The following is a 27,272-nucleotide window of genomic DNA, read 5'->3' on the forward strand; positions in this document are numbered from 1 at the left end:
GATGCAAATCAAAATTACACTTAATAGAAAATGCAAAGTCGGATTATGAAAACCATCTCCCCTTTCATAAAATAACACAAAGGAAAAACAAACAGCAGCAGCAGATCAGTTGGCCCCTGAAGATTCAATTAATGGTAAACTACACTGTCAAATAAAAAAAAAATAAAAATGGAAGCTATAGTAAAGAAATTTCTCTCTCTCTCTCTCTCTCTCTCTCTCTCTCTCTCTCTCTCTCTCTCTCTCTCTCTCTCTCTCTCTCTCTCAATGATCTAATCCTCTCAATGTGTAACCTCTCCCTCCCTTCATCCTTCTATCTCTTTCTTTCTCCCTCCCTCTCTCTCCCTCCCTCCTTAAAAACATTATGCAAATTTCTGTTGACAACATTACGGCCAATAAAGATTTAAAAGATACGGACCGAAGCGTTGTTGTTGTGACACCCGGGAGAGAGAGAGAGAGAGAGAGAGAGAGAGAGAGAGAGAGAGAGAGAGAGAGAGAGAGAGAGAGAGAGAGAGAGAGAGAGAGAGAGAGAGAGAGAGAGAGAGAGAGAGAGAGAGAGAGAGAGAGAGAGACGAGATGAAATGCAAGTCTTTTCTCTATTTTATCTTGTTTTCTTTACTCTCTCTCTCTCTCTCTCTCTCTCTCTCTCTCTCTCTCTCTCTCTCTCTCTCTCTCTCTCTCTCTCACTGTCCATTGGTATGTTTCTGATGTTTATGTCTGTCAGTGTGTGTGTGTGTGTGTGTGTGTGTGTGTGTGTGTGTGTGTGTGTGTGTGTGTGTGTGTGTGTGTGTGTGTGTGTGTGTGTGTGTTTAGAATGACCGCCTGCCTGCGTCGTCGCTATAGTCGTCAGTCTAACTTAGTGTGTGTGTATGTGCGTGTGGGTGCGTGTGTCTGCCCTTCTGTCTGTCTGTCCGTGGCCAGGCTTGCAGGGACACGGAGACAAGACAACACACCGCACCAACAGCTCCTCGTAAGCCACCACGGGAAGCCGCACATCCGCCTCGCTCGCATGTCTTTTACGGCTGAAATGTGGCTGGAAGCGGCTCGTAACTCCACTACAGCTCGCCACCACCCGGTCACCACCACCACCACCACCACCAGTCGCAACACCCAGCCGCGTCCTCTGTGTGTGTGTGTGTGTGTGTGTGTGTGTGTGTGTGTGTGTGTGTGTGTGTGTGTGTGTGTGTGTGTGTGTGTGTGTGTGTGTGTGTGTGTGTGTGTGTAGTCTACAGCTGCGGGTACCGAGTCTTAGCTAATACTTCTTTCTTCTTCCAGACTAGTGAGTGAAAAGTGTGTGTGTGTGTGTGTGTGTGTGTTGGTGCTCCGCGTGTTGGTGATGCAATACAAAGCAAGGACACAAAGGGGAACTATGTTGATGATGCCAAGAGTGATAACAAAGATAACTGCGATAATGAAGTGACGGTAACAACGATCGTGTCAGTGATGAAAGTGATGAAAGTAATGTTAATAATAAGAAGGATGACCACCACCACCACCACCACCACCACCACCACCACCACACGAAGAACAACAACAGCAACAACAACAACTGGTTTATGGCTGCTACTACTGATCTTACTGCAACAAACAACAAAAACAAAAACAAGGAACTGCTGCAAAATACTACGGACTATTATCTTTAGTGAGATTGATAATAATAATAATAATAATAATAATAATAATAATAATAATAATAATAATAATAATAATAATAATAATAATAATAACAACAAGAAAAACCTTCTCTCTCTCTCTCTCTCTCTCTCTCTCTCTCTCTCTCTCTCTCTCTCTCTCTCTCTCTCTCTCTCTCTCTCTCTCTCTCTCTCTCTCTCTCTCTCTCTTATAATGATTCTGTTCTTGCGGTGCATTAAAATCAATCAGTAAACCAGTCTATCTATATTTCTACCTATCTGTCCATATATCTACGTATCTATCAATCTATCCCTCCCACCTTTTCATTCTTATCTTAGATCTAACAACCGACATATGACACACACACACACACACACACACACACACACACACACACACACACACACACACACACACACACACACACACACACACACACACGTAAAAAAAAAAAAAATAGAAGACAGACACAGGGCAAGAAGTGAAATGACATCAAATACTCGTATCATATGAATCACAAAAGGAGGAAAAGAGAAAGATGAACGGCTTTGACTAACACACACACACACAGACACACACACACACACACACACACACACACACACACACACACACACACACACAGCAAGGATATATAGAGATTAAAAGGATAAAGGAACACAAAAAAAACAACAACAACAACACCCTTTAGAAAGTAAAAAAAAATGGTGGCGATGGTAGAGGAAGGAAGGGAGAGGGAGGGAGAGAGCACGGCTGCCCCCTGAATCGCAAATATGAAGGCAATAGACCAAGATAATCTATTCAGGCTCTAGATATGACGAATTATGGCGGGACGAGAGGTGCAGAAGGGAAAGGGAGAGAGGGAGAGGGAGACAGGGGGAAGGGTAGGAATAAGAGGAAGAGTTGCTGTGATGGGAGGGGATGGGAGGGGAGCTTAGCATGATAGGGAAAGTAGCACATCTGCCCCTTGGGTCTTATTGTAATTAGGTATTCGGGCACATGATGGTGTTACAATGACACTAAACATGAGGGACGGGCCGCTGGTGCTGGGAGGGCGTGAGTACTGACACTGGGTGAATGGTGTACTGGCGTGTGTGTGTGTGTGTGTGTGTGTGTGTGTGTGTGTGTGTGTGTGTGTGTGTGTGTGTGTGTGTGTGTGTGTGTCGTCCTTACAGGATGTAGACAACGTGCGTGTACATGAATGGGAGTGTGTGTGTATGTATGTGCAGCTTGATGCAGCAAGTACTCGTACAAGACAGGATAATATGCATTCGGTGTGGAGTATTTGTGAATTGGGCATAACTTTATGGTTAGGTGAAGAAAAAAACACACACACACACACACACACACACACACACACACACACACACACACACACACACACACACACACACACGTGAATGCATGCATACGTTCGCGCGGCCACACACTACTACTACTACTACTACTACTACTACTACTACTACTACTACTGCGACTACTACTACTATATTCATTATATAGTATTTGTATTATTTTTTCTAATATTCCTGCGTATATTACCTAATCAAGTTTTTAAAGCGCATCCAAATTTAGTTCTTATATCAAATAAGCATTGATGTTTTTTCTCGAAAAGGTGACGAATGTTGCATGTAAATAAATGTGAAGTCTGAAATTTCATGAATAAAATACGAAACAAAAGAAACCTGACAATCCTTCACACAGACAATTAAAATGTAACGTTATAACACACAGAGTTTCCATCACAAAACTATCATTTTTTTTCACCGGCGTATTCCTTTGTTGAGCTTTCGCTCTGCACTGATTTGGTGGAGAAATCTTTTGACGTACGATTGATCATTCTAAGACGAATACGCTTTGGCGAATTTGTCATCTAATAATCACTTCCCTTGACAAAGTTTCTTCCAGCAACTCCGTGCGGAAGGAGCGCGCCAAGGAGCACTACTTTTACCAAGAAAACGTGTCCTGCGCGATGCTGCTTTTGTGCGCAAACTCTCATTTTCATCAAGACATGCAGCACAAATGACCTCACAAGAATATTACAAATTTCACTTCCATGTAAACCTATAAAAGGTACAAGCCTTTAGACTGACGTGATAGCAAACTGAATATTGTATGTATGTATGTATGTATGTATGTATGCAACTTCCAAAAATATGAACACTTTTAAAGGACACCTCTGGAACACAATACACCCTTTCTCTTATTATTTACTATTTACATATTACGGAGTGGCAAAGAAGCTGTTATTTCCATCTTACCACTTTTGCAACTCTTAACCCTTTCCCTGCTATTCGGTACATCTTTCTTTAATTACTAACCACTTTGAGACATCTTTACTTGTTCCTCATCCACTTCTAATCATTAAACTGACTACAAATTACAATGTCTCTTCTTTTTTAATCCCATTCTTTCTTCCAGATGCTTATAAAGATTTCATGAATTAGTTCTAGTGTTAATTGTTTTATACTACAGTGAAAGAGTAAACTTAGCTAATTTCCTACACAAGTAAAGGAAAAATAGAACAGTAAAAAGACACTGGGCCGATGTTTGATGGAATGACTAAAGCAGTGACGCAAGCTGCACATAAATACATAGATAAATAAGAGCATACAATGAGCGTAATGGATCGAAGCGTAAGAAAAGATATAAAGGTGACAAGTAATCCATAACAAAACTACTTATAAATGGAGAGAAAACGACAGAGGAAAAGGCACAACCAATACGAAAAAAAAGACTCTCTCTCTCTCTCTCTCTCTCTCTCTCTCTCTCTCTCTCTCTCTCTCTCTCTCTCTCTCTCTCTCTCTCTCTCTCCCTTCCCCACCTACGTTTCGCCCCATTACACGATTTGGGAGAACTAAAGGGAAGGGGGAAGAGAAAGGGAAGAAGGGACGTGAGGGGAGGGAGGAGGAGAGGAGAAGGAAGCATGTGGACAAGGGAGTTGAAAAGGGAAGGAGGAGGAGGAGGAGGTAGGCAGAATAGTTAAGGTGTACTATAGAATAAATAAATAAATAAAAGGAATAAGAGGAAGAGAGACAGAGGAAATACAAACGAAAGTGGAGAAAAAGAACATGAACGAAAAAAAACGTACGTAGTTAAGAGGGAATAGGAAGAACACGAATGAACAGAAAGGAAGAACAAGCGGGAACACGCCAGATAATCCCGAAGGTGAGAAAAGCAGGATAGTACAGAAGAAGGCTCCTCCCCACTCACCGCTCCCTCCAATCTGACCTAACAGGAAACATGAATAAAAACTACCCTGGAAATAAAAAAAAAAAAAAAAAAAGTAAAGATTAACACTATTCCTTCTCCTATTAAATACTAGACAACGAGTAATAGTCCCAGAAAAATGACATTCCACGGATGCACATAAGTTAATTTTCTTATATTTTGCTACGAAGTCAGAGAAGGACGAGGGCGAGGAACACACAAACACGAGTGGAGGTTTTGGAAATGTGGTACGTGGATGAGGAGTGTGGAAGGTAATTTTTAAGCAGGAATGAGGGAGAGAAGAGGAAGAGGAGGCATGAGGAAGCATAGGGAGAGGAAGAATAAACAATAACCAACCTCCTGATTTTTACAAAGCTGTCTGTGATCAAATATTTCTCTACCTTCGTACTTTTAAACGTTTCAGAGTCTTACCCCTACCACTCCTAGGAAGTTTTAGTAAAAATTATTGGGTTTTCAAGTGAGTTTTCATGATTCTAACGATAGTTTGATACTAAGATATTACTTTACCTACGTATTTTTAAATGTTTCAGTGTCCTATCCCGACTACTCTTAGTACGCTCTACTGAAAATTAATGTTTTCGAGAGAGTTTTCATGATTCAAGTGATATTTTGATAAAGACTATAAAATATTACTCTACTTATTTTTAAACGTTTTAGTGTTTTATCCCGACTATTTTTAGCATGCTCTAGTAAAAATTATTGGGTTTTCAAGGGAGTTTTCATGATTCTAGTGATAGTTTGACACAGACTCTACACATTCAGTACAAGAAACCTCCATGAAAGCCCGCACAGTGATTCCTGTAGCATTTGAGAAACACTCCTTATGTGAGGCCAAATAAAAATACGAACCTTAAAGTTAGACATAAGATAGTAAAGACGGAAGCTCCTCCCCGCACACTGCTTCCCCCATCCGTGGCCCGCAGGAGGAGGAGGAGGAGGAGGAGGAGGAGGAGGAGGAGGAGGAGGAGGAGGAGGAGGAGGAGGAGGGAAGGTTAGAAATCAACTAAACTATAAGGCCTTTATGCCATTCACTGACCAGAACGCCGGAAAATAATAAAGCATAAATTGATTCCAACTCCCTTCATCCCTCGCCTCCTCCTCCTCCTCCTCCTCCCATCCCCCACAGACAGGCAGATGACGGGAATGGAAGAGAAAGGGGAGCAAGGGAGTGATATGTGGGGAGGGAAAATGAGATGGAAGATGGGAGGGAGTGAAAGAGGAGGAGGAGGAAGAAGAGGAGGAGAAAGAAGAGGAGAAAGAGGAGGAGGAGGAAGTAAAGAGGAAGAGGAAGGGATGGAAATGCTAATATTTATAAAGGAAAAAAAAAGTTCTTTGGGATTTTAATATTAATACAGATAAAATAATATGAATTTCTCTCTCTCTCTCTCTCTCTCTCTCTCTCTCTCTCTCTCTCTCTCTCTCTCTCTCTCTCTCTCTCTCTCAAAGCTAACCCACTGTCCCGTGACAAATTAGTGACATCATAAGGGCGAAGATGCTCTCTCTCTCTCTCTCTCTCTCTCTCTCTCTCTCTCTCTCTCTCTCTCTCTCTCTCTCTCTCTCTCTCTCTCTCGTCGTAAGGGCCAACAAATCTGGCGATAGTTGTTCTTCCTTTTTTATCCTTTGTGTGCCTGCCATCATAATCACCTTCCCAACACAATGATCACCACCACCATCACCACCGCGGCTATAAACACCACACAACAATAGCAACACACACACACACACACACACACACACACACACACACACACACACACACACACACAAAGCCACATCATAACAATCATCACCATCACTGTAATTAACCACCACCACCACCACACCCTTGTACCCCCACCACCATCACCACCACCACACGTACCACACCCCACCACATCACCACACCCTTGTTCCCCCACCCCCACCACCATCACCACCACCACACGTACCACACCCCACCACACCACCCTACCATGACCAACACACCACCGCAAACACCACTGGCAGATCAACACACACCCCTCACTCCATCACCCCTCTCATCCTCCCCTCATTCCCATCACAACCACGCCCATTTCCCCTAACCTCCCCCTTCACCCCCCCTAGAATCCTCCACCGCCCCTCCTGCCCTAAACGATGCACAAAAAACAGTTAATCTCAGCATCGTATTGGTCGTAAAGAAAACAGAAGCGAAGACTGCTGCCCCCTGACGGCGGACGGGTAACAGACGTCGGCTGGAGGCACAAAAGGATTCCCTCACCGTATAATTGGATCATTTTCCACCATTGTGTGTAATGATAAAGTGATGGAAGCGGGGCGGGCAGGCGGGAAGAAGGCGGGGAGGTGGGATGGGATGGTAAGGGGATGTTGTGTGAGGAGGAGGGATTGGGGATGGCACTGGAGAGATGAGGATAGAAGATGAGGGAGAGGTAAAGAATACAGGGAAGGAGAGACGGAGAAGGAAGTAGGAGGAAGAAAAGGAAGGGGAGGAGGAGGAATGGGGAGGTTTTGGGGACGGGAGTCTTAGGGAGGAGGGCAGAGGAGGAAGGGGAAAGAATGAAGAATAATAAGGGAGGTGGAGGAGAAGAGGAGAATGAAGATGGAGAAAAAGGGAGGAAACGGGAATAGGGAAACGAATTGTAGAAGAAGAAGAAGAAGAAGAAGAAGAAGAAGAAGAAGAAGAAGAAGAAGAAGAAGAAGAAGAAGAAGAAGAAGAAGAAGAAGAAGAAGAAGAAGAAGAAGAAGAAGAAGAAGAAGAAGAAGAAGAAGAAGAAGAAGAAGAAGAATGGCATACGTGATGTTGGGGAAAGATAATGACGAAGAGAGATGAAGAAACTTAAGTCGGGGGAGAGAGATAAAGTAAAGTTGGGGGAAGGAGATGGGAGAACAACTCATGTGCATTAGAGGAGGAGGAGGAGGAGGAGGAGGAGGAGGAGGAGGAGGAGGAGGAGGAGGAGGAGGAGGAGGAGGAGGAGGAGGAGGAGGAGGGGGAACAGTACGAATAAAACGAAGAAAAGGAATACAAATGAATATGAAAAAAAAAAAAAATGATGTAAACCTGTTGGCCCTTACGAGGAGGAGGAGGAGGAGGAGGAGGAGGAGGAGGAGGAGGAGGAGGAGGAGGAGGAGGAGGAGAAGGAAGGGGAGAGATGGGAAAGAAGGGGAGGTAGGGAGAAGCAAGCATCATAAGGTTTTGGCACCAATATTATGAACGGCTTTATTGATTGTTGCCTTTAATCGTTAGCTTTATTATCTTTTCCTGAGGGCGGAGAGAGAGAGAGAGAGAGAGAGAGAGAGAGAGAGAGAGAGAGAGAGAGAGAGAGAGAGAGAGAGAGAGAGAGAGAGAGAGAGAGAGAGAGAGAGAAATTTTTATCTCTATCATTTTCTTCATTTCATTTCATCCGTTTCTCTTTGTATCCTTCTCATCATTTCATCTCATCCATTCTATCTCATCTACTTCCCCATTCCCTTTTCTTCACTTCACCAGTTCATCCATTCCATTTACCTGTGCATCTTTCTCATATCACGCCAAGACAACTCCCACCCGTACAGCACCAAGACTTGCAGCGGCCCTTACTACTACTGCGTGTTGGCCCTGCCTCCTGTAGACCCCTCACTCCTCAGCCAGAGCACCGCTGAACTACACCCACACCTCCTGCAAGACAAGTGTTCCTTCGTGTACCCTCCTTAGCAGAGAGAGAGAGAGAGAGAGAGAGAGAGAGAGAGAGAGAGAGAGAGAGAGAGAGAGAGAGAGAGAGAGAGAGAGAGAGAGAGAGAGAGAGAGAGAGAGAGAGAGAGAGACTTCCCTATCATTTCCCTTCTCTACTTTCTCATCCCCACCCTCATTCCCCTCTTCCCCCCACACCTTGCTTCCTCCGCTTTGACCCCTGAACCAATCCCCCTTCCCCTTCCTACCTCAGCAGAGAGAGAGGAGGAGGAGGAGGAGGAGGAGGAGGAGGAGGAGGAGGAGGAGGAGGAGGAAGAGAAGAGAGAGTGAGGAGGTCGGAAATATGTTAGCGTAGGTGCGTCTGGGAAGAGGAGAATGGGGGAGGGATCAGGGGACATGTTGGTGGGGGAAGGGAAGGAGAGGGAAAGGGGGCGGTGTATTGGAAACTCTTACTTAAGCATGGGGCGGCATAAGCGTACTTAGTATTAGTATTATATGCAAGTATCCACACATATGTACAGAGAGGAGGGTGCAGGGAGGGGAGGGAGGAGGGACAGTGGCTATAATGGCCTCCAGCACCTCTGCGTCTGCCTGCCTTCGCCTGCCTTCCTCTCCTTCAAGGCACAAAAGTTATATGTTAATTAAAGTTAAAGAAAAGTGGATGAGGAAGGAACGAAGCGAGTCTTATTCTTGTCTTGTCTGTGAGTCTTGTCCAGGCCACTTATTCGAGAGAGAGAGAGAGAGAGAGAGAGAGAGAGAGAGAGAGAGAGAGAGAGAGAGAGAGAGAGAGAGAGAGAGAGAGAGAGAGAGAGAGAGAGAGAGAGCTGCATTGTTCTTTCCCTCTCTCTTTGACCTTGTTACTTTAAATTATTTTGACATGACTATTAACTAATCCAGTAAAGCTGTAAAAACCACTTCTCTCTCTCTCTCTCTCTCTCTCTCTCTCTCTCTCTCTCTCTCTCTCTCTCTCTCTCTCTCTCTCTCTCTCAGCCTTCATCCCACAATCCTACTCTCCACTTGGCAATTTAATCACATGTTATTGCTTTACGTTCTCAAAAAACCTGCCACGCCCTTCTTGAAAAACGAGATCCGATAAGTGAACTCAAAATACTTCCTTTACTGTACACGCCTTCTCCATTTCAGATTAAAAATGTACTTAAGAATTTTAATTGACAGCAAAAAACTTATAATTACATTCGACAGGTTAATCACAAGCTGGATATGCGATTATTGAATATTCTGTTAAGAAGTGAAGATATCCGGAGAGACTACATAGACGCATTAGAGGGAGGAGTGATGCTGGGACCTGGCGGGGGAAAGAGAGCAGGAACTGAGGGAAGGTTTATGGAAAGGAGTGAAAGAAGACTCTCTTGTATTGGGCGTGACTGAGGAAGGCGCAGGAGACTTACGTATATGACGGAGGAAGATGACTTATGGTGGAGACCCATAATGGAACCAGTCGAAAGTAAATAAATAACAATAATAAATAAATAAGCAAGCAGTCGAAAATAAATAAATAACAATAATGAATAAATAAGTTAATAAATAATAACAAGAAAAAAAAAAAAATGATGATGATGATGATGATGATGAAATTATTAAATAAATAAATAAATAAATGCAGTTTGAAGACAGTTATCTTCTAATTTAGGATGGTCTTTTTAACCTTTCTTTAGGGACTTCACCTTGGTAGGACTTTTTTTTCTCGTTCTTTTTTGTTGCCCTACGCTTAGTAAACGAATACATAAATAAACTAAATAAAAGAAATAAAGATACGACACTGCCACATGAGTCTAGCTTAACTCCATCAAGTCCACCAAAGTAAATACATGTTACCTGAGGAAGTGAGAGGCTGGCGCCCTCTGTATGGTAGGCTGGCGGCGGTGACAGACTGTGAGGCGACCCTGCGTGGTACCCTGAAAAGAGACGTGAATCAAGTTACACCAAATCCAGATGACTAACAAATATATTTACCATCAAATCTGTAAACTCTTGCATCCGTAATTACAATCTTGGTCTCTAGAATTCCCTCCCAGAGTCTGTAGTTTCGTGTCCCAGTTTTGAGTCTTTACCCTTTCGTTGATGTTTCCTTCATCACTAACCACTCTGTGACATTTCTTCTCGTTCTACAGCTATCTCCACACATTATACTTGCTAGAAATTATCCCTTTTCACTCCCTTCTTTCTTGTAAGTGCTTATAAACATTTCATACATTGCGTTTAGTGCTGTGAATTGTTGCATATCGCAGTGAAAGGGTTAAAGCTGCTTTAGCATTCCACCTTGGAAGTTTATCATTCGAATACTCTGATGAATATTGTATAATTATTTCACTGGATTATCTTTTATTGTTGCTTAAGATGCACTTTCTGACCCTTCTTGTATGGTTGATTTGATTTTGGGAGTACTTGTGTTTGTAAAGGCTGGCACATCAACAAGGTGCGACTTTCTCAGCCCCTTACTCCAGTGTGAGGATCAGGAAAGCTCACCAGGTGAGAGAACATAGTAAGAGGGACATGGCGCAGAGAAAGTCACGTAGTGATGAATCTTTTACAATAGAGTATTTCCTCTGCATTTTCACTTATAGGCGTATGCACTGATGAAGGCCATACAGTGTTGGGGTGGGGGGGGGGTACTGTAAAGCTTTTGGTAACCTATTTTTTTCTTTTTCTCTCTCTTTTTCTTTTCCACCTCATCTTAACCAATGCAACACTCTCTAGTCATGTCTTATTTTTGTCTGTAATTTCTTGCGCGTCGATTTTAAAGAGCCTTTTTGTGTTGACATCGACCATGGAACCTCAACAAGAACACGAACAAGACAGACTCAGATAGTCGAGTAATATCTATTATAGGGTTTTAATATATATATATATATATATATATATATATATATATATATATATATATATATATATATATATATATATATATATATATATATATATATATATATATATTTTACTTTGAGTTACCCTTTGAAATAATACGTTTTCTCTTTCAATGGAAAAATTTTAAAGGGAAACCACTATAGATCTATACAAGGCAGGTAAGCACATTTTACGTAGCGGAGGATGAAAAGGGCGAACAAAAGATGATGCATTTGTTCTCATTAAGTTTATGAAGAGAAAAAACCTCAATGTGATAATTTTCGAAGTGAAGCGAATAATTTTGTAGATTCATAATAGAAAGACGTGTCAACAGCAGCACATCACTGAAGTTATTTTTAGTGAGTTAATAGCTTTAAAAGACGTCGTGAAATTGTAATACATCGAGAAATTTTTACAAGCACAGAAACCAACGATACAGGAAGGGGGGTTCGGGAAATGTCGTTATAGTGCATGGCTGTCTGACGGCTCAACCACCAGCACATGACAGTCGTCCGTCAGTGTGAAATGAACGTGTGTGGAATGGATGTCGTAGATTTCTGAGCTGAGCAATGAAAAGAAACTGACACTTTAACTTCGGATAATTCTCTCTCTCTCTCTCTCTCTCTCTCTCTCTCTCTCTCTCTCTCTCTCTCTCTCTCTCTCTCTCTCTCTCTCAGGACCGGAACCTTTTTTTTTTGTATAAATCTTGTTGTCCTTTTTTTTTTTTTTTTTTTTTCATGGCAGCTGTCACTGGCTATAGCTACCTCTGACGTGTATTTTAGGTTGCCTTCTTCCTTTCCCCCCCCACATATCCCTTCCCGTCCCTCTTCCCTTGAATCCTGATACAGATGATTCAAGCACACATGCCTCCTTCATTCATCAGGGCCTCGCTACATAACAAGCGTGGTGACTCAGTATAACACTAATAACAGTGGAGAACGCAAGGAAACTGATCATGTTGACGTGTACAAGTGAAACCCCATCCTTGCTCAAGTTGCTTCGTCAGCTGTATAAAAAACTTCAATGGAATCACACACACTCACTGGTCGTGTGATTAAGACACGTTTGAGCTTTTTTACACCTTTTTTTTTTTTAGATCTGTCTATCATATGTTAACCATGTTACAATATTCAAGTGAGTTAATTTTCAGTTTCGCCCAACCAACAGTCTTGATGTTTAAGTATAACCGTTTATATGGATTTTGCAAATAAAACTAATACTTCAACCAATAAAATATGAACATTACCTTCACTTTAAGTTAGGTCCCCCCTGGCAGTGCAACAATAAGAGACCGAAATATTTCCGAAGTGCATTACCCTTTTGGCCTAAACCCCCGAAAGGCTTATGGACCTGATGGGGTCCCTCCTATTGTTCTCTGAAACTGTGCCTCCGTGCTCGCACCTTGCCTAGTCAAACTCTTTCAGCTCTGTCTGTCAACATCTACCTTTCCTTCTTGTTTGAAGTTTGCCTGCATTCAGCCTGTTCCTAAAAAAGGGTGACCGTTCTAATCCCTCGAACTACCGTCCTATTGCTTTAATTTCCTGCCTATCCAAAGTTTTTGAATCTATCCTCAACAGGAAGATTCTTAAACATCTATCACTTCACAACATCCTATCTGATCGCCAGTATGGGTTCCGTCAAGGCCGCTCTACTGGTGATCTTCTGGCTTTCCTTACTGAGTCTTGGTCATCCTCTTTTAGAGATTTTGGTGAAACTTTTGCTGTTGCCTTGGACATATCAAAAGCTTTTGATAGAGTCTGGCACAAAGCTTTGATTTCCAAACTACCCTCCTACGGTTTCTATCCTTCTCTCTCTGTAACTTCATCTCAAGTTTCCTTTCTGACCGTTCTATTGCTGCTGTGCTAGACGGTCACTGTTCTTCTCCTAAATCTATTAACAGTGGTGTTCCTCAGGGTTCTGTTCTATCACCCACTCTCTTCTTATTATTCATTGATGATCTTCTAAACCAAACTTCTTGTCCTATCCACTCCTACGCTGATGATACCACCCTGCACTTTTCCACGTCTTTTCATAGACGTCCAACCCTTCAGGAGGTAAACATATCACGTAGGAAAGCCACAGAACGCTTGACTTCTGATCTTTCTAAAATTTCTGACTGGGGCAGAGCAAACTTGGTATTGTTCAATGCCTCAAAAACTCAATTCCTCCATCTATCAACTCGACACAACCTTCCAGACAACTATCCCCTCTTCTTCAATGACGCTCAACTGTCCCCCTCTTCTACACTGAACATCCTCGGTCTGTCCTTTACTTATAATCTGAACTGGAAAATTCACATCTCATCTCTAGCTAAAACAGCTTCTATGAAGTTAGGTGTTCTGAGACGTCTCCGCCAGTTTTTTCTCACCCCCCCAGCTGCTAACTCTGTACAAGGGCCTTATCCGTCCATGTATGGAGTATGTGAAGCATACTCCTTCACATGTCTCGGGGAGGTTCCACTCATACTGCTCTTCTTAGACAGGGTTGGAATCAAAAGCTTTTCGTCTCATCAACTCCTCTCCTCTAACTGACTGTCTTCAGCCTCTCTCTCACCGCCGCAATGTTGCATATCTAGCTGTCTTCTACCGCTATTTTCATGCTAACTGCTCTTCCGATCTTGCTAACTGCATGCCTCCCTTCCTTCCGCGGCCTCGCTGCATATATATATATATATATATATATATATATATATATATATATATATTATATATATATATATATATATATATATATATATATATATATATATATATATATATATATATATATATACACATATATTACAATGATGACCTCTGATATCAGGATGTTATGTCCGTCACACTCAGGACACCCTGCAAGTTTAAACACTAGCTACAGACCAATGATGATGATGATGATGATGATGTATACTGTAAGATAAATGGAACCCCTTTCAAAATAAGCAGCTATAATAAATATGGTATGTCATTAAGGTCAACTTTGTATATACTATTTATTTCAGAGATAACATTCCCTAATCACAGTCTCTTCCTTAATGATAATGGGATGATTGAGCGACATACATGACAAACTCTAGAAAACTTCCCCAATCTAAGGCACTAAGGGATACACCATTACAAAGACACATGCAGGCATTATAAAGATACAAGCATACACACACATTCATACTTTACTTACAACAGTATGGATGAGATCAAAACAGGTGGAAAAAAGAATACTATATCAAAACACAGCAGGGATAGCCAGTGCAAGGGCCAACACACCCAGGAATATTGTACTACTTAAGATCATACCAGTCTGCAACACTTTAGCACTTCCGCCAAGCATCATCACAGTCAGCAAGGAACTAGTGTACATGAGCAAAATTTGTGTGTGTGTGTGTGTGTGTGTGTGTGTGTGTGTGTGTGTGTGTGTGTGTGTGTGTGTGTGTGTGTGTGTGTGTGTGTGTGTGTGTGTGTGTGTGTGTGTGTGTGTGTGTGTGTGTGTGTGTCCCAAAAGTTCTGGTAGACCAGCTCCAGATAGTTTTCTATATTGCTCAAGTTTCTCTCAATGTATGCCAATAATGCTTCTTTTTAAATTCCTAACCATATTAAAAAGAAAGCTCATACATTTAAGTTTTGTTCCTCTCATTTACTTCACTAGAACTTACTTGACAGATCTTTAAACGAAGGAGTCATTACCATCAGGTGTACGAGTATGGCAACTCTTACCTAAGATGCAAACCTCATCTTCCTTCTTAGGTTTGAAAATATCAGTACCAAGGTAAAACTTAAGGTTCTCCTTTGCCTGGCTCCCTTTCTCTGGAGCATCCAAGGAAACAAATACCCTCCCTTCTGGCAATATATCTACGGTTGTAAACTTACAACAAACATCTTCAGCATCACATTCAATTTCAGTTTCAGTACTCTGGTCCATGTAATGCTTTTCTTCTATAGCCTCAGTGTTCTCAGCATCGTTTTCAAAGACATTGTAGACAGTGCAGCCGTTGTGCTCCTCAGGCCGGGACAGGAAGACAGCAAGTGGCATGAACACCACTGGGATGGCCACCACCATGTTGGCCAACCAGCAAACCACATTGCTCCAGTGCTGAAACAAACATACCGACTCCCTTTAATAGATGAAGTCAGATCCTGGCTGATAAGAGCAAACTACTATTATTGCTGCATAGTTATAATAAAGCTGTTATCTTAATTTTACGAAATAATATATCTGGTAAATGTTTTGACCTCAAGCATGATTCCTAAGCTCCACATATAAAAGTTTAGTTTTTTCCAGAGGGTCTCTTTTTGTCTACTTATGGGCTGACAGGAATAAGAATGTGAATGATGCATGTACAAGTGTGTGGTGCCTTGTGTGGGTCACCCATGTGGGGATTGCTAGCTTGGTATATAGGTAGATAGGCAGCAGCATAGTAATCTACTCTGTTAATGATCAAGAGGATAGTGTGGAGGAAGACACAAGAAGGATGAACATCAGGGAAGAGACAACTGACAACCTACAACCACAGAAGCTGGGGAACTCATAGGCCATCAAACTTCACAAGGAATAAGGATGTTAAGAGAAATGTTGATGATGATGATAATGACCAAGGAAGTGGGCAGCAATACAGCAATACAACATTACTCACAGTTCCATGGATGCAGAAGAGGATGGTGACAAGGACAGGTTTCAGAGGCCAGGCCCACCCAGCACCCAGTGACATCACAAATTTACACGCCACATCCTCCACCTGGGACTGACTCTGTGGAATAGATAAAAAATGATGTTGAATTTAAAGTTGACATTCATGGGAGTAGCCAGCTTGTCAAAACATCAGCCCACCCCAGAGATGTGCTGCCCTACTTCCTTCACCTATTTCTTGACAAGCATTATTCCTCTCAGACCACCTTCCTTCTCAGCTTTGTGTCAAATAATTTCTCCAGATCAACAAACAAATTCTAATGGTTTATTCCTGCCTTTGAAACTTTCCAACTAAACAAGTGTAATGCTCTAGTCATTTATTTTCTCCCATGTCTTACTTTCAAAGATTTTCTCAGTCAGTCATAATTTTTCAGACAATTTTTAAGCCTCTATAACTGCCACACCTGAGTGCCTCACCCTTCTACTTTGCACACATCCACAATCACTTTTCAACCAGTTGTCTGAAACTATCAGTTGCTGACTGTATTTTTACATCAATGGTCTTCCACATCCTGGCTAGTATTCCTGACCCAGATAAAGCCATCCTTCCTTTCATTTTGCAGTGTTCTATCACTGAGAGTCTTACACAGGGACTATAACTTGTCTGGTGAGCGACAGAGCTTTATTCAGGCATTCCCAATACCCATGTCACTACTTCCTAAGATGATTCATGATGTACAATGCACACACTGCTCACTCATTGAGTATCAATAAAAAGTTGGAAAATGTGAGTTAAGCATTGGAGGAGGTGGCTCAAGAAACATGGCAGGAAGGGCTGGGTGGCTGACCCTCAGTGACCAACTCTCTCTTATATCTTCACTTTCTCTCTACTCTCTCTTCCTTTCTCTCATCTCTTTTGTTTCCTTTAACCTAAAAACTCGTGGTAATGCAAATAACATCAGGTCAGAGGCAGCTCATCTTTTTTGTGCACTACATACACTTGGAAGCTTTTCCTTATTTTCAGTAACTCTTCTTCCCCAAATGCCTTTCAAAGTATTTTTTTCACATCTGGCCATAACTTGGCCATTGACAGGGCATTACTTGAGTATGGAACAGACAATTTAAGTTAAATGGAATTCAGTAGGTATAATATTAATTTTTCTAGTCTGTGCTGCTTGAAAGATGTGATACTCCCAGCAGTCATCCATCTGCACCTTGCCAGACCCTCCTGCTTCACTAGTCGACAGGACACTCATGTTTCAAAAACACAAATTCTTGAAAGGAACTGACAGGCCTTATCAAGTGAGTAGATCAGTGACTTTAGGGTGATTGGGGTATTATTCATTTGGCACTCACTTTGCTAACACATCTGTCTCCCTCATAATGTATTCTGTCCTATAAGGGTGATCTCTTAGGTTCATTCTGGTTTTACATCATCTTGCCACTGACAAGAGCATGTCTCAGAATGTAATGGTCTGTTATGGAAAAAATAAAAATAAGATGAAATACTACTAAAGTGAAAGGCAAAAAATACCGCATCCATCCTCCTCTGTGCTGGAGAAAGCAAACTTGATGCGGCGCTGCGTCACCACCAGCAGCACGGCAGCCACCAGCAGCACCACGGCACACTCCAGGAAGAGGCTCACCACGTAGTTCTGGGTGATGTTCACGTCACAGATGATGCTGTCTGTGGGGAGAGAAATTAGGTCAATTAAGTGACTAAATGAGTTGTTCCTGAGCTAATTTATGTGATTAACAGAACAAAGATTCTGACTCATTCATGGGAAAATGACCCAGACAAGCATGCAGGAGCTTAGGTGAGTGTGTGAGCCAACCACTGATTAGCTAATCCCATGTATTTATTCATAATGCTGATTCACATTTACATTGATGTCCCAGTTCCATTAATTTCCCATAGTTCATAAATATAGTCAATAAAACTATACGACAATGATAATGAAGGACTAATATAAAGGCAATCCATCAGTGCACATGGCTGACATCACTGTTGAGTAAGAGTGGGGCAGCTGTGATGCCACCACGCCAGCACATGCTCACTTTTCAGAGAATTTTGAATAAAAGTACATAACAACAGTTATCAGTGGGGAGAAGAAAAAAAAAACTCTTAGAGTCTAGTGTGTGCCAATGTGATAAGTGTACAGTGGCTGTGGTGGTGAGTGCCTAACTCATGTGCTGGATGGCAATGTTGACCCTTCATTCACTGATACATTTCCCTTACTAGTCCTCTATCTCTTGAAATAGGTTATAATGTTGTGGTTATCATCAATAGCCTGTAGTATTTATGAAATATGATAAAATGCACAAATTGGAAAATAAATATAAAACAGTAAAAACAATTGAAAAACACAAGGTGTGAATACATAGCAGCAGCCGGTTGACAGTGAGCTTACAACTGCTGCAGCAAGCCTTGGCTCAGCTCCCAGTGAACACATAATAGACTGATTACTGATCTATCAATGACAGACACCTTGTTTTCTCAATGTTTCCTCACTTTTCACACAACTTACACATGGTATAGCCACTCTTGGAGACCTCCGAGGTGTGGAGAGCAAATAGGTTAGAGGTGTTGGCCAGCTCCCGAGTGGCCAGCACCAGTGGGATGGGCAGCATTGCCAGCAGGAAGGAACTCAGGGACACCTGCAGGCTGCCCAGCACCAGACACTGCAAACAAAATGGTCCTCAGTCATCCAAGGAAGATCATGGAAGACACAACCAGTTATGAAGTTCCCAGAAAGAGAGGGTCACTTAAACATAATGTATGTGATGCCTTTTAACACTTGGCATTTCATCTAAGAGCTAGAAGCTGTGCAGTGTAGTGCCATAACAGTCACTGTATCCTAGTGAGATAAGTAAGGGGCTAAAAATGTTACGAGTCTTCAAACCACCTTGGAAAGAATTTAGCATTTCCAGACATTCATGAAAAAACTAGGTAATTACATGAACTGAACACTTACCTTGGTCTGCCATGGCCCGCCTCATAACTGTTAACAGGATCAGGCTGTAGACAAATGATTGAAGTAATAAGGTCTTGAACATGAATAATCCACTGGTTCAGAGAGTCACCAAGCCTGGAACGTCTGGGCTGAGCAGGAGAGTGCAAGGTTACTTTCAAACTTTTTTCAGCTTATCAAAACTAACAGTTATTAGATCTTGGGGTCCATTTCCTTCAGGCAGAACCAGCTGGCCATAGTTTGTCTCTCCCAACACTGTGGCCAAGCTTGGTCTCTTGCACAAGGGTACCGTTTGCGAGTTCTCCAGGGTAGGGCCAGGATTGTAGGTGAGAGGGCACCTGGGATCTGCTCCGTGGCACCACCAGGCCGGTGCACAGCTCGGAGATCCTGCAGGTTGTGCTTGAAGGTTGGTGATGGTGAAGGGGTGCCCAGATGAAGGACAAATATGTCAGGTTCAGGATGAGGGATGGAGAGAACTGTGATCCACTTGTAGGACCAACACCCCTGGAAAGAAAAAAAAAAGTTAGGTTAGGTTGTTTTGTGTAAGTGGGATAAATGCTCAGTTGTATTTATGGTTTCTTGTGACAAAAAATCACATATAAAGGCAACACACACACACACACACACACACACACACACACACACACACACACACACACACACACACACACACACACTGTAGTCACCATATCTGCCCAAAATGCCCCCTCCCCTGCCAACACAACACACACACACACACACACACACACACACACACACACACTTTTGAAAACCATATGACTTCCCTGCTTGCATCCTCGACATTCTTCCTTCAAAGCACCACGGCAAAGCATATCCTCTCCAGCTGAGGCATTCCTGCGCTCCCTACATTGTGTGGTAATCTCTCTGCCTGCCAGCTCTCTCTCTCCCTCCAATAATTGTCCACTCAACATCAAGTAAAGAAAATGTGGGTGGCCTTGTGGAGATGCATGGATACAATTTCTCTCTCTCTCTCTCTCTCTCTCTCTCTCTCTCTCTCTCTCTCTCTCTCTCTCTCTCCGTTTGTGAAACACATGCTATCAGTTTCATCTTTATACTGACAGCATTATTTCTTTACTGTACAACTTTTTTACCAAGCGCAAACTGAAAACTACAAGAAAAAAGTTGGGAATGAAAGTTATGTGCATATAAGACGGGAAAAATTCCTCATAATCAGGATATAAATTTAAAGCGAAAATCACCTACAAATCGTGGTGTCATTACATGACACTACGTATTAGAGAGAGAGAGAGAGAGAGAGAGAGAGAGAGAGAGAGAGAGAGAGAGAGAGAGAGAGAGAGAGAGAGAGAGAGAGAGAGAGAGAGTGAGAGAGAGAGAGAGAGAGAGAGAGAGAGAGAGAGAGAGAGAGAGAGAGAGAGAGCGTATCCTGAACCCGCAATTAGGAAAAATACCATTTCTAATAACCAATACACAACGGAACAGGTCACCAAGAGAAACTTTCCGTCCCTTATCAAAAATATTATTCATGCCACTTACGCGCATGTCGGAAACGTGACTACCGCAGACTATTAATCGAAGAAAACCTGATTAATATCAAACAAAAGTATTTTATTATGCTATAATAGACTGCACGGTATAATATCGTACCTGGCGCCAAGGACGGCCAACATAACGCCAGATAATGCACAGGGTGACACATACGTCTGAACACATTAGTAACTGCCTGTATTTATTTAGTTATATATATATATATATATATATATATATATATATATATATATATATATATATATATAATATATATATATATATATATATATATATATATATATATATATATATATATATTTTTTTTTTTTTCTTTTTTTTGCAGACTGAACTAGTTTACCAAAAGAACAAATTCTTGGCAATTTGTGGAATACGATGTGAATAGAAGGGAAGGTCATAACAGATATTTAATAAGAATAATTAAGATGCATTTTTCCATGTCCGGACCTTTGTGTCACCCTGCAGCCACCGTGACACAGTTTAATATTTGTTAAGTAAAGTAATTAATCATACAAAACTATACTGTGGAGGAAGAATGACACAGATATCACACCTCATCTGGCACCATGCAAGGTTAATGACGCCGGGACAAAGCAGTAACCTTGATACCGTTTTGCTATCGAAGTATAAGATCATCAAGACTCATCTCTATTTTCTTCTCACTTCTGTATTTCCAGTGTCTACGGCTGTCCCATCTCTCTTATCACAAATGCATTTCCGAAATCTACAGCCAGCGCATCTCACCTCCACATTCCTTAAATCTACAGCCATCACATTCTACATCTGTATTTTCTTCTCCTTTGTACTTCCTAAGCCTGCAACCACCACGCACGCCTACCGCATCTCACTAGTGTTAAGTCTACGGCCAGTTCCCCTTACCTCTGTACTTGGGCAGCCTGTAGGTGCGGCACACAGCCCCACAGTTGGCAGCGAAGAGCATCGTGATCACCACCAGCCTGAGGGCCGAGGTAACCAACGGGGACATGACTTCCGCCACCATCCCGCCGCCTGCCTGCAAAAATATCGACGCCATCAGAAGGGGACAGAAACAGACTAAAATAAAGTAAACCGCCTCCCTGCAAAGATATCGCGTCATTAAAATGTAAGAGACAGTGACAGATAAAAAAAAAGACTAAACCTCCCAAAAAAAAGTGACAGGTAAAAAACAAACAAATAAATAAACGTCATTATTAGAACAAAATAAGAGATAGTGATAGTATAAAAAGTAAGGGTCGCTATTATAGAGCATATGGAATACTGACAGATTTTCTGGTTGAATAAAATAAAAAAAAAAGAATGAATAATAATAATAATAATAATAATAATAACAGTAACAACGTTGTTGGTAGGAAGGTAAAATAACAGCAATAGTAATGTGAGGTGTATCCCCTATGTCTATGTCCACACGTGGCATTTCCTGTTTGTACATGATTATTCCTGTGATTTCCCTCCCCCTCTCTCTCTAACTTGTGCATCTGTTCTAACCTTGACAATCTAATCTGCCTCTCATTCGTAATTTTTTCAGTCATTCTTAAGCAAAGCCGGTCATCTCTGATACAATGAAAAAGTGTGTGTGTGTGTGTGTGCTCATAGTACGGAAACAGGTGGACTTATTGAGCAACAAAAATAACTTAATATACGCGTAGGACTAGCAAAGGGTTGCCACTGGTGACAGCTGGGTTTATATAAAAGCCAAAGAAGTGGTTGTGTACATACTTATTTTACGCGATATGTATATGTATGAGAGAGAGAGAGAGAGAGAGAGAAGAGAGAGAGAGAGAGAGAGAGAGAGAGAGAGAGAGAGAGAGAGAGAGAGAGAGAGAGAGAGAGAGAGAGAGAGAGAGGAGGGAGGGAGGACAAAAACACTAGTAGCAACAGGTGGTGAAGAGAACACGGGATAAAAGACGGATACTTTCTTCCCAATCCTCCACCTGTGTGATTCATCAACGGACTGACATGCTGCCCGACCTGTCACAGATTCTCAGCACCAGCTCGCGGGGAATGCAGAGACGGATCAGCTTTCCCCCGCATCAGCAAGGGTCCCTATAATAAATCCTGGCGACAGATTGACATACGAACAGTACTACCATTCTGATAAAATGGCTGGAACTAGTGGGGATAATTCCTTATTAGTTTTACTCTGCGGCTTTTATTTTTCAGCCCATGTTCTCTTCAAATGTGCGACGTTAGCTTATTTTTCTCCCTCTCAGGATGTTTCTTTTTTTTCCTCCTTGCCAACAAATCAACTATGAGAGAGAGAGAGATAGAGAGAGAGAGAGAGAGAGAGAGAGAGAGAGAGAGAGAGAGAGAGAGAGAGAGAGAGAGAGAGAGAGAGAGAGAGAGAGAGAGAGAGAGAGAGAGAGAGAGAGAGATTTGAAAATAAAAAAAAATAAATAAATAAATTAAAAATCGGAGCGTTTGCGTTATCGTTGCACTTTTCTGGGACACCTGTAAGTTCTTACAGCACAGGGTGTGTCAGAAACATCTGTTCCCCGCCCAACATCAAGCGAACCTCACCTGCATAAAGCAACGCTCCATCATAAGTGTAGAGCGAGCTAATCAACATGTCTTTCTTAGTCACCAAGGTTAGCTATGGGCTACGTGACTTAAGACTATCATTCATATCAATATCTGATTAGGTTAGGTTTCCTATCAATATCTGATATTTTAAACGTTTCGTATTGATTCGCCACACAATAACAATCTGATTACTGAGGCTATTTCGGTTATCATCCATTGTATACCAGCCAATTTCTTCTTGTATTAAGTCTAACTTTCAAGTTCCTTGTAGTGGACTTAAATACACTAATAAGGTAAAAAGTAACAAACACCCGTAAAAATCCACTAGAAGATGGATGTAAGGGGACAAACAGTTACATGGAATGCGAGGGGACATCATGAGGTTGTATAGATTTATGGACGAGAAAGACAGGTGGTATAATGAAGTGTGTAGGGGACCGCGACATGCAGCTCCGCCTTCCCGAGCACCGATCCTTCTTTTGCAGGCCCGTTATGGTTGTTCATTTGTGTATTTTTATGACAAACCACAACAGACGAGAGCTAGGCAATGTGATGTTTCTTGTGCGTGCGTGCGTGCGTGTTAGTATTGTACCAGAAAATTCGACATATTTACGGACAGGGATAATAAGTGTATTTATATTTTTTTGCATGAACTGCCACATGAAATTTTGTTTCTGTCTTATACTTCCCTACGTCCTTAGGCTCCTGGGTCGATGAAAGGCGCTGCACCACCACTCCATTAAAAAAAAAGCCCCAGTTGATGTGACACGGATTTTTTTTTCCAGTTTTTAGTGACAGATTAACAAGATTTCTACATAATTATCAGGAGAAAGACTATGGAGAATCCGGTTTACCATCATTGTGATGGGGAGAGCGAAGTGTTTCTGAACATGGGCCAGATAACCACGCCGTAGCCACACAACCACGCACTCAACACGTAAGCACACCTCAAAACGCATGTGCCCTACATAATATCCTCCCTTCTATTTTATCCAGTGTTGGTTTACCTCACAGCCTCACCCACCAGGCCCCATCAGACCCCCTGCCGACCCACCCACCCCTACCCGCACCGCCAAAAACCACTATTCAATCCTCCCACTCAACTCCGTAATTCCCTCCCCTTCAGAACACTGGCGTCACCCTGTACCCTGCCACCCCGAGGCCGACACACGTTAGCCAGAGTGGTGGAGTGAGTAACATGTGCACGGTATGTTACACTAATTACATGTAAAAAATATGCATCTATTAATTTTCTCTTAGTCGTAGCAGGTATGCAATTCAATAATCCAAAGGTAGGTAGTCTGTTTTGTTAATAGTTTCCCCTCACTTTAGCATACCACCTTTACAATAGTATGCCTGTGTTAAGGAAAACTGCGATTACAACAACAACAACAACAACAACAACAACAACTACTACTACTACTACTACTACTACCATCAATTCATTATCATAAGTAATACAAAATACAAAAAAAAAGGGGGGGAGGAGCGGGCAGGCAAGGAAGGTAAAGGCAGGGCAGTGAGGCAGATGCAGGTGGGCAAGGGAGGTCCACTAATTCCTTAATCCCACACCCCACCTCTCCTCCCCTGATGCCCATCCGCCGCGGTCACCAGCCGGCTTTGGAACCGTCGTCAGGTCGCGTCAGGTCAAAACACCCTCAGGTCAGGTCGGATGCCCCAGACGATTGATGATTAAAAAAATATAAAAATAGGCTAAATAAAGCAATGCATGTGATCAGGCATTTATTTTTTTTAAATTATTTATATTTATATTTATTTATTTTATATCTTTTAACCAGGATAAATTTCCCAGCATTAGATTACCGTTGAAATATTCGGAATAAATGAGAGAGAGAGAGAGAGAGAGGAGAGAGAGATGAGAGAGATAGAGAGAGAGAGAGAGAGAAGAGAGAGAGAGAGAGAGAGACGAACGAACGCAACAAAAATAAGTCAAATCACAAACATAAAGAGACCAAATGCGATGGCTTCCCTACTTTCACCTATTCTAACCTACGTGCCTGCGTGTCTGACTACCCGTGGGCTAAACGCATCGATTATTCACGGAGTTGGCCAGTAATGAGACTCCCGAAATTAGAACACGTAAGAAATTCTAAAACCTATATTGTAAGCTTTCGTAATTGAGGACACATGACAAACTGTTCAATTCAGTGTTCTGTGCATTGAACCGACCACGCGGCAAGACGGGAAGGTGAAGAGTGCGATGAGTGTTTGGAAAGAAAGCTGCAGAGAGAGAGAGAGAGAGAGAGAGAGAGAGAGAGAGAGAGAGAGAGAGAGAGAGAGAGAGAGAGAGAGCGAGAGAGAGAGAGAGAGAGAGAGAGAGAGAGAGAGAGAGAGAGAGAGAAACTTTCCCCCAAATCTTCAATAAGAGACCCAAAACTTTATATCAATACCACTACCTTACACGAGAGACTTCCACATTCAAGCTATATATATGCATTCACACCACCACACACTTTATCACAATTACTAGACTACATTTAATAATTAACTTAGCACTAACATCGGACAGACAAAGACAAGCCACCTGAGCGGAAATCTACAAGTCATTAAGGGCTGATGAGACAAGAAAGTTTCCATCTATTACCAGTCATGGCCGTTGTTTGTTTATCAATTATCTTGTTTGGAATATCATTGAGGGTGCCAACGCCCGCGAGGGCAGTTACCTCGACAGGAGTTGGGATGTTGTATGTTCAAGCGCAGAATAAATGTTTGAGATGCAGCACAAGGATTCATATTGTTTAACTAAGGGTTACAAAATGCGTGACTGCTAAAAAAATGCAGTTTAGACGAGGAAAAATGTTCTGCTGTTCTGATCTGCGTAATGCAATGTTTATTTCTATCTCTCACACTTGTGATGTCTGAACTCCTTATCTCAAAGAAAAAAAAAAAAATTGTGCAACTTCATTCTTCTTATTCCCAGTCCAGCTTATCTATTTCCTATCCATCAATCCTATTTACCCTTTTGTTTTGCCCCAATATTCTATACTCAACCCCCACTGCAAAAACACCTATCACACTTAATTACATTTTTCCTACTCAGCTTCAAGCCATTATACTCTGCAGTGTAGTTCATAAGTTTCTCTCTATCTCTCCGATAGCGAAATAAACCTATTATTATTAAACAGTCTATATTCTACCTCCACTCAAACATGTCGCACTACTCTATGACTTACCACAAACCTTTTAACTTTCTTTCCGCGCAGTAAACACACGTGGCTGAAGAAACTACCTTACATCTTAATAAATAACTTAAAACACATCAAACTCTCACTCTTACTTACTCACTTGCGCCGAATGAAGCCGAGTAACACGAAGGGAAGTCCAAATCCACCTCGCACTTCCACGCGACTCGAGTTAGATTCTGGAGGCTTCTTCAACGCGACGATATGACCACGCACAGTACGTCCTCACCCCACAGAGTCCCAGTTACTTCTGCTGGCTAATGGCTGGTTGAGGCTGGCGGGCTGCTCGCTCCGTGAACACAAGAGTGGAGTTGAGCTTGTCTGGGGAAAGCTTCTGACTCGTTCATTACATTTCGTTCACCAGCCAACTCTACTTTCTTACTTTCCCCCTATAAAACTAATCGCACTTGTATTATTTCATACGCAACTTAATGAATACAACTTTGGTTTGTGAGATGATGTTCTAATATTTGTTATTATGTGAGTCAGGCGATAAATTCTCTGTTCAGGGTGAGAGTACTAAAAAGGTTTGGGACCGAACGAAAGCTAGAAACACGTGGTTGTATTTCAGTGTCGCTCATGTTGCCGTCTTGTCCAACTTTCTCTTCCTTTTTTTTTTTTTTATTACCAAGCACACAGCATAGCGTGAGCCAGAAATAGAAAGCATGGTATTTTATATGACAGTTCGTTTGTTGCTAATGACAGCTAAATGACCCAGTGGCACTTATCACCGCAACACATCACTATTACTCTCATTATCACCACCGTATTGTACAAAATGAAAACGCTATACCTCAGCGTTGTTCTGTGAAAGCGAAATCAAGCGAAGTTGTCAGCCACCAACGGTAATCACGAGCAGAACTAAGAAAGTTATGCCATATTAGTACATGTTAAAGTGTTAGTTTATCCCTCATATTCTTAAATGTTTTAGCATCTCATCAGGCCAGTTTTCCAAAGGCCACGTTCATGACTGATCGGGTTCTCATGATTATTTTCTTCCATGTGAGTGTGTGTTGTGTTTACTGAACTCTTGAAAGAAATATGAAAGTATACTTGGAAATCCCGATAACATCCGCT

General features: G+C 41.9%; 1 protein-coding gene across 3 annotated transcripts in view; it reads right to left on the bottom strand.

The window, feature by feature from the left end:
• The window catches only part of LOC135104036 (uncharacterized), a 143,891-nt gene extending 116,959 nt beyond the window's left edge, over positions 1 to 26,932 (bottom strand). The window contains exons 1-7 of one of the 3 annotated variants that reach the window (XR_010270277.1): positions 26,299 to 26,932; positions 21,352 to 21,484; positions 18,949 to 19,449; positions 18,502 to 18,655; positions 17,508 to 17,660; positions 15,981 to 16,094; positions 14,332 to 15,439 (exon numbers count right to left, since the gene is read on the bottom strand). Coding sequence is in view for 1 of the 3 variants with exons in the window: in XM_064010913.1 (XP_063866983.1) it covers positions 10,343 to 10,422; positions 15,217 to 15,439; positions 15,981 to 16,055 (378 nt within the window). In the remaining 2 variants the exon portion in view is untranslated. Of the gene's footprint in view, positions 1 to 10,342; positions 10,423 to 14,331; positions 15,440 to 15,980; positions 16,123 to 17,507; positions 17,661 to 18,501; positions 18,656 to 18,948; positions 19,450 to 21,351; positions 21,485 to 26,294 lie in introns of those variants that run through there. The other 2 variants (XR_010270276.1, XM_064010913.1) reach the window with 2 other exon arrangements.
• Positions 26,933 to 27,272: the final 340 nt, after the last annotated feature.

This window comes from Scylla paramamosain, chromosome 10 (assembly GCF_035594125.1).
Source record: "Scylla paramamosain isolate STU-SP2022 chromosome 10, ASM3559412v1, whole genome shotgun sequence".
NCBI lineage: Eukaryota > Metazoa > Arthropoda > Malacostraca > Decapoda > Portunidae > Scylla > Scylla paramamosain.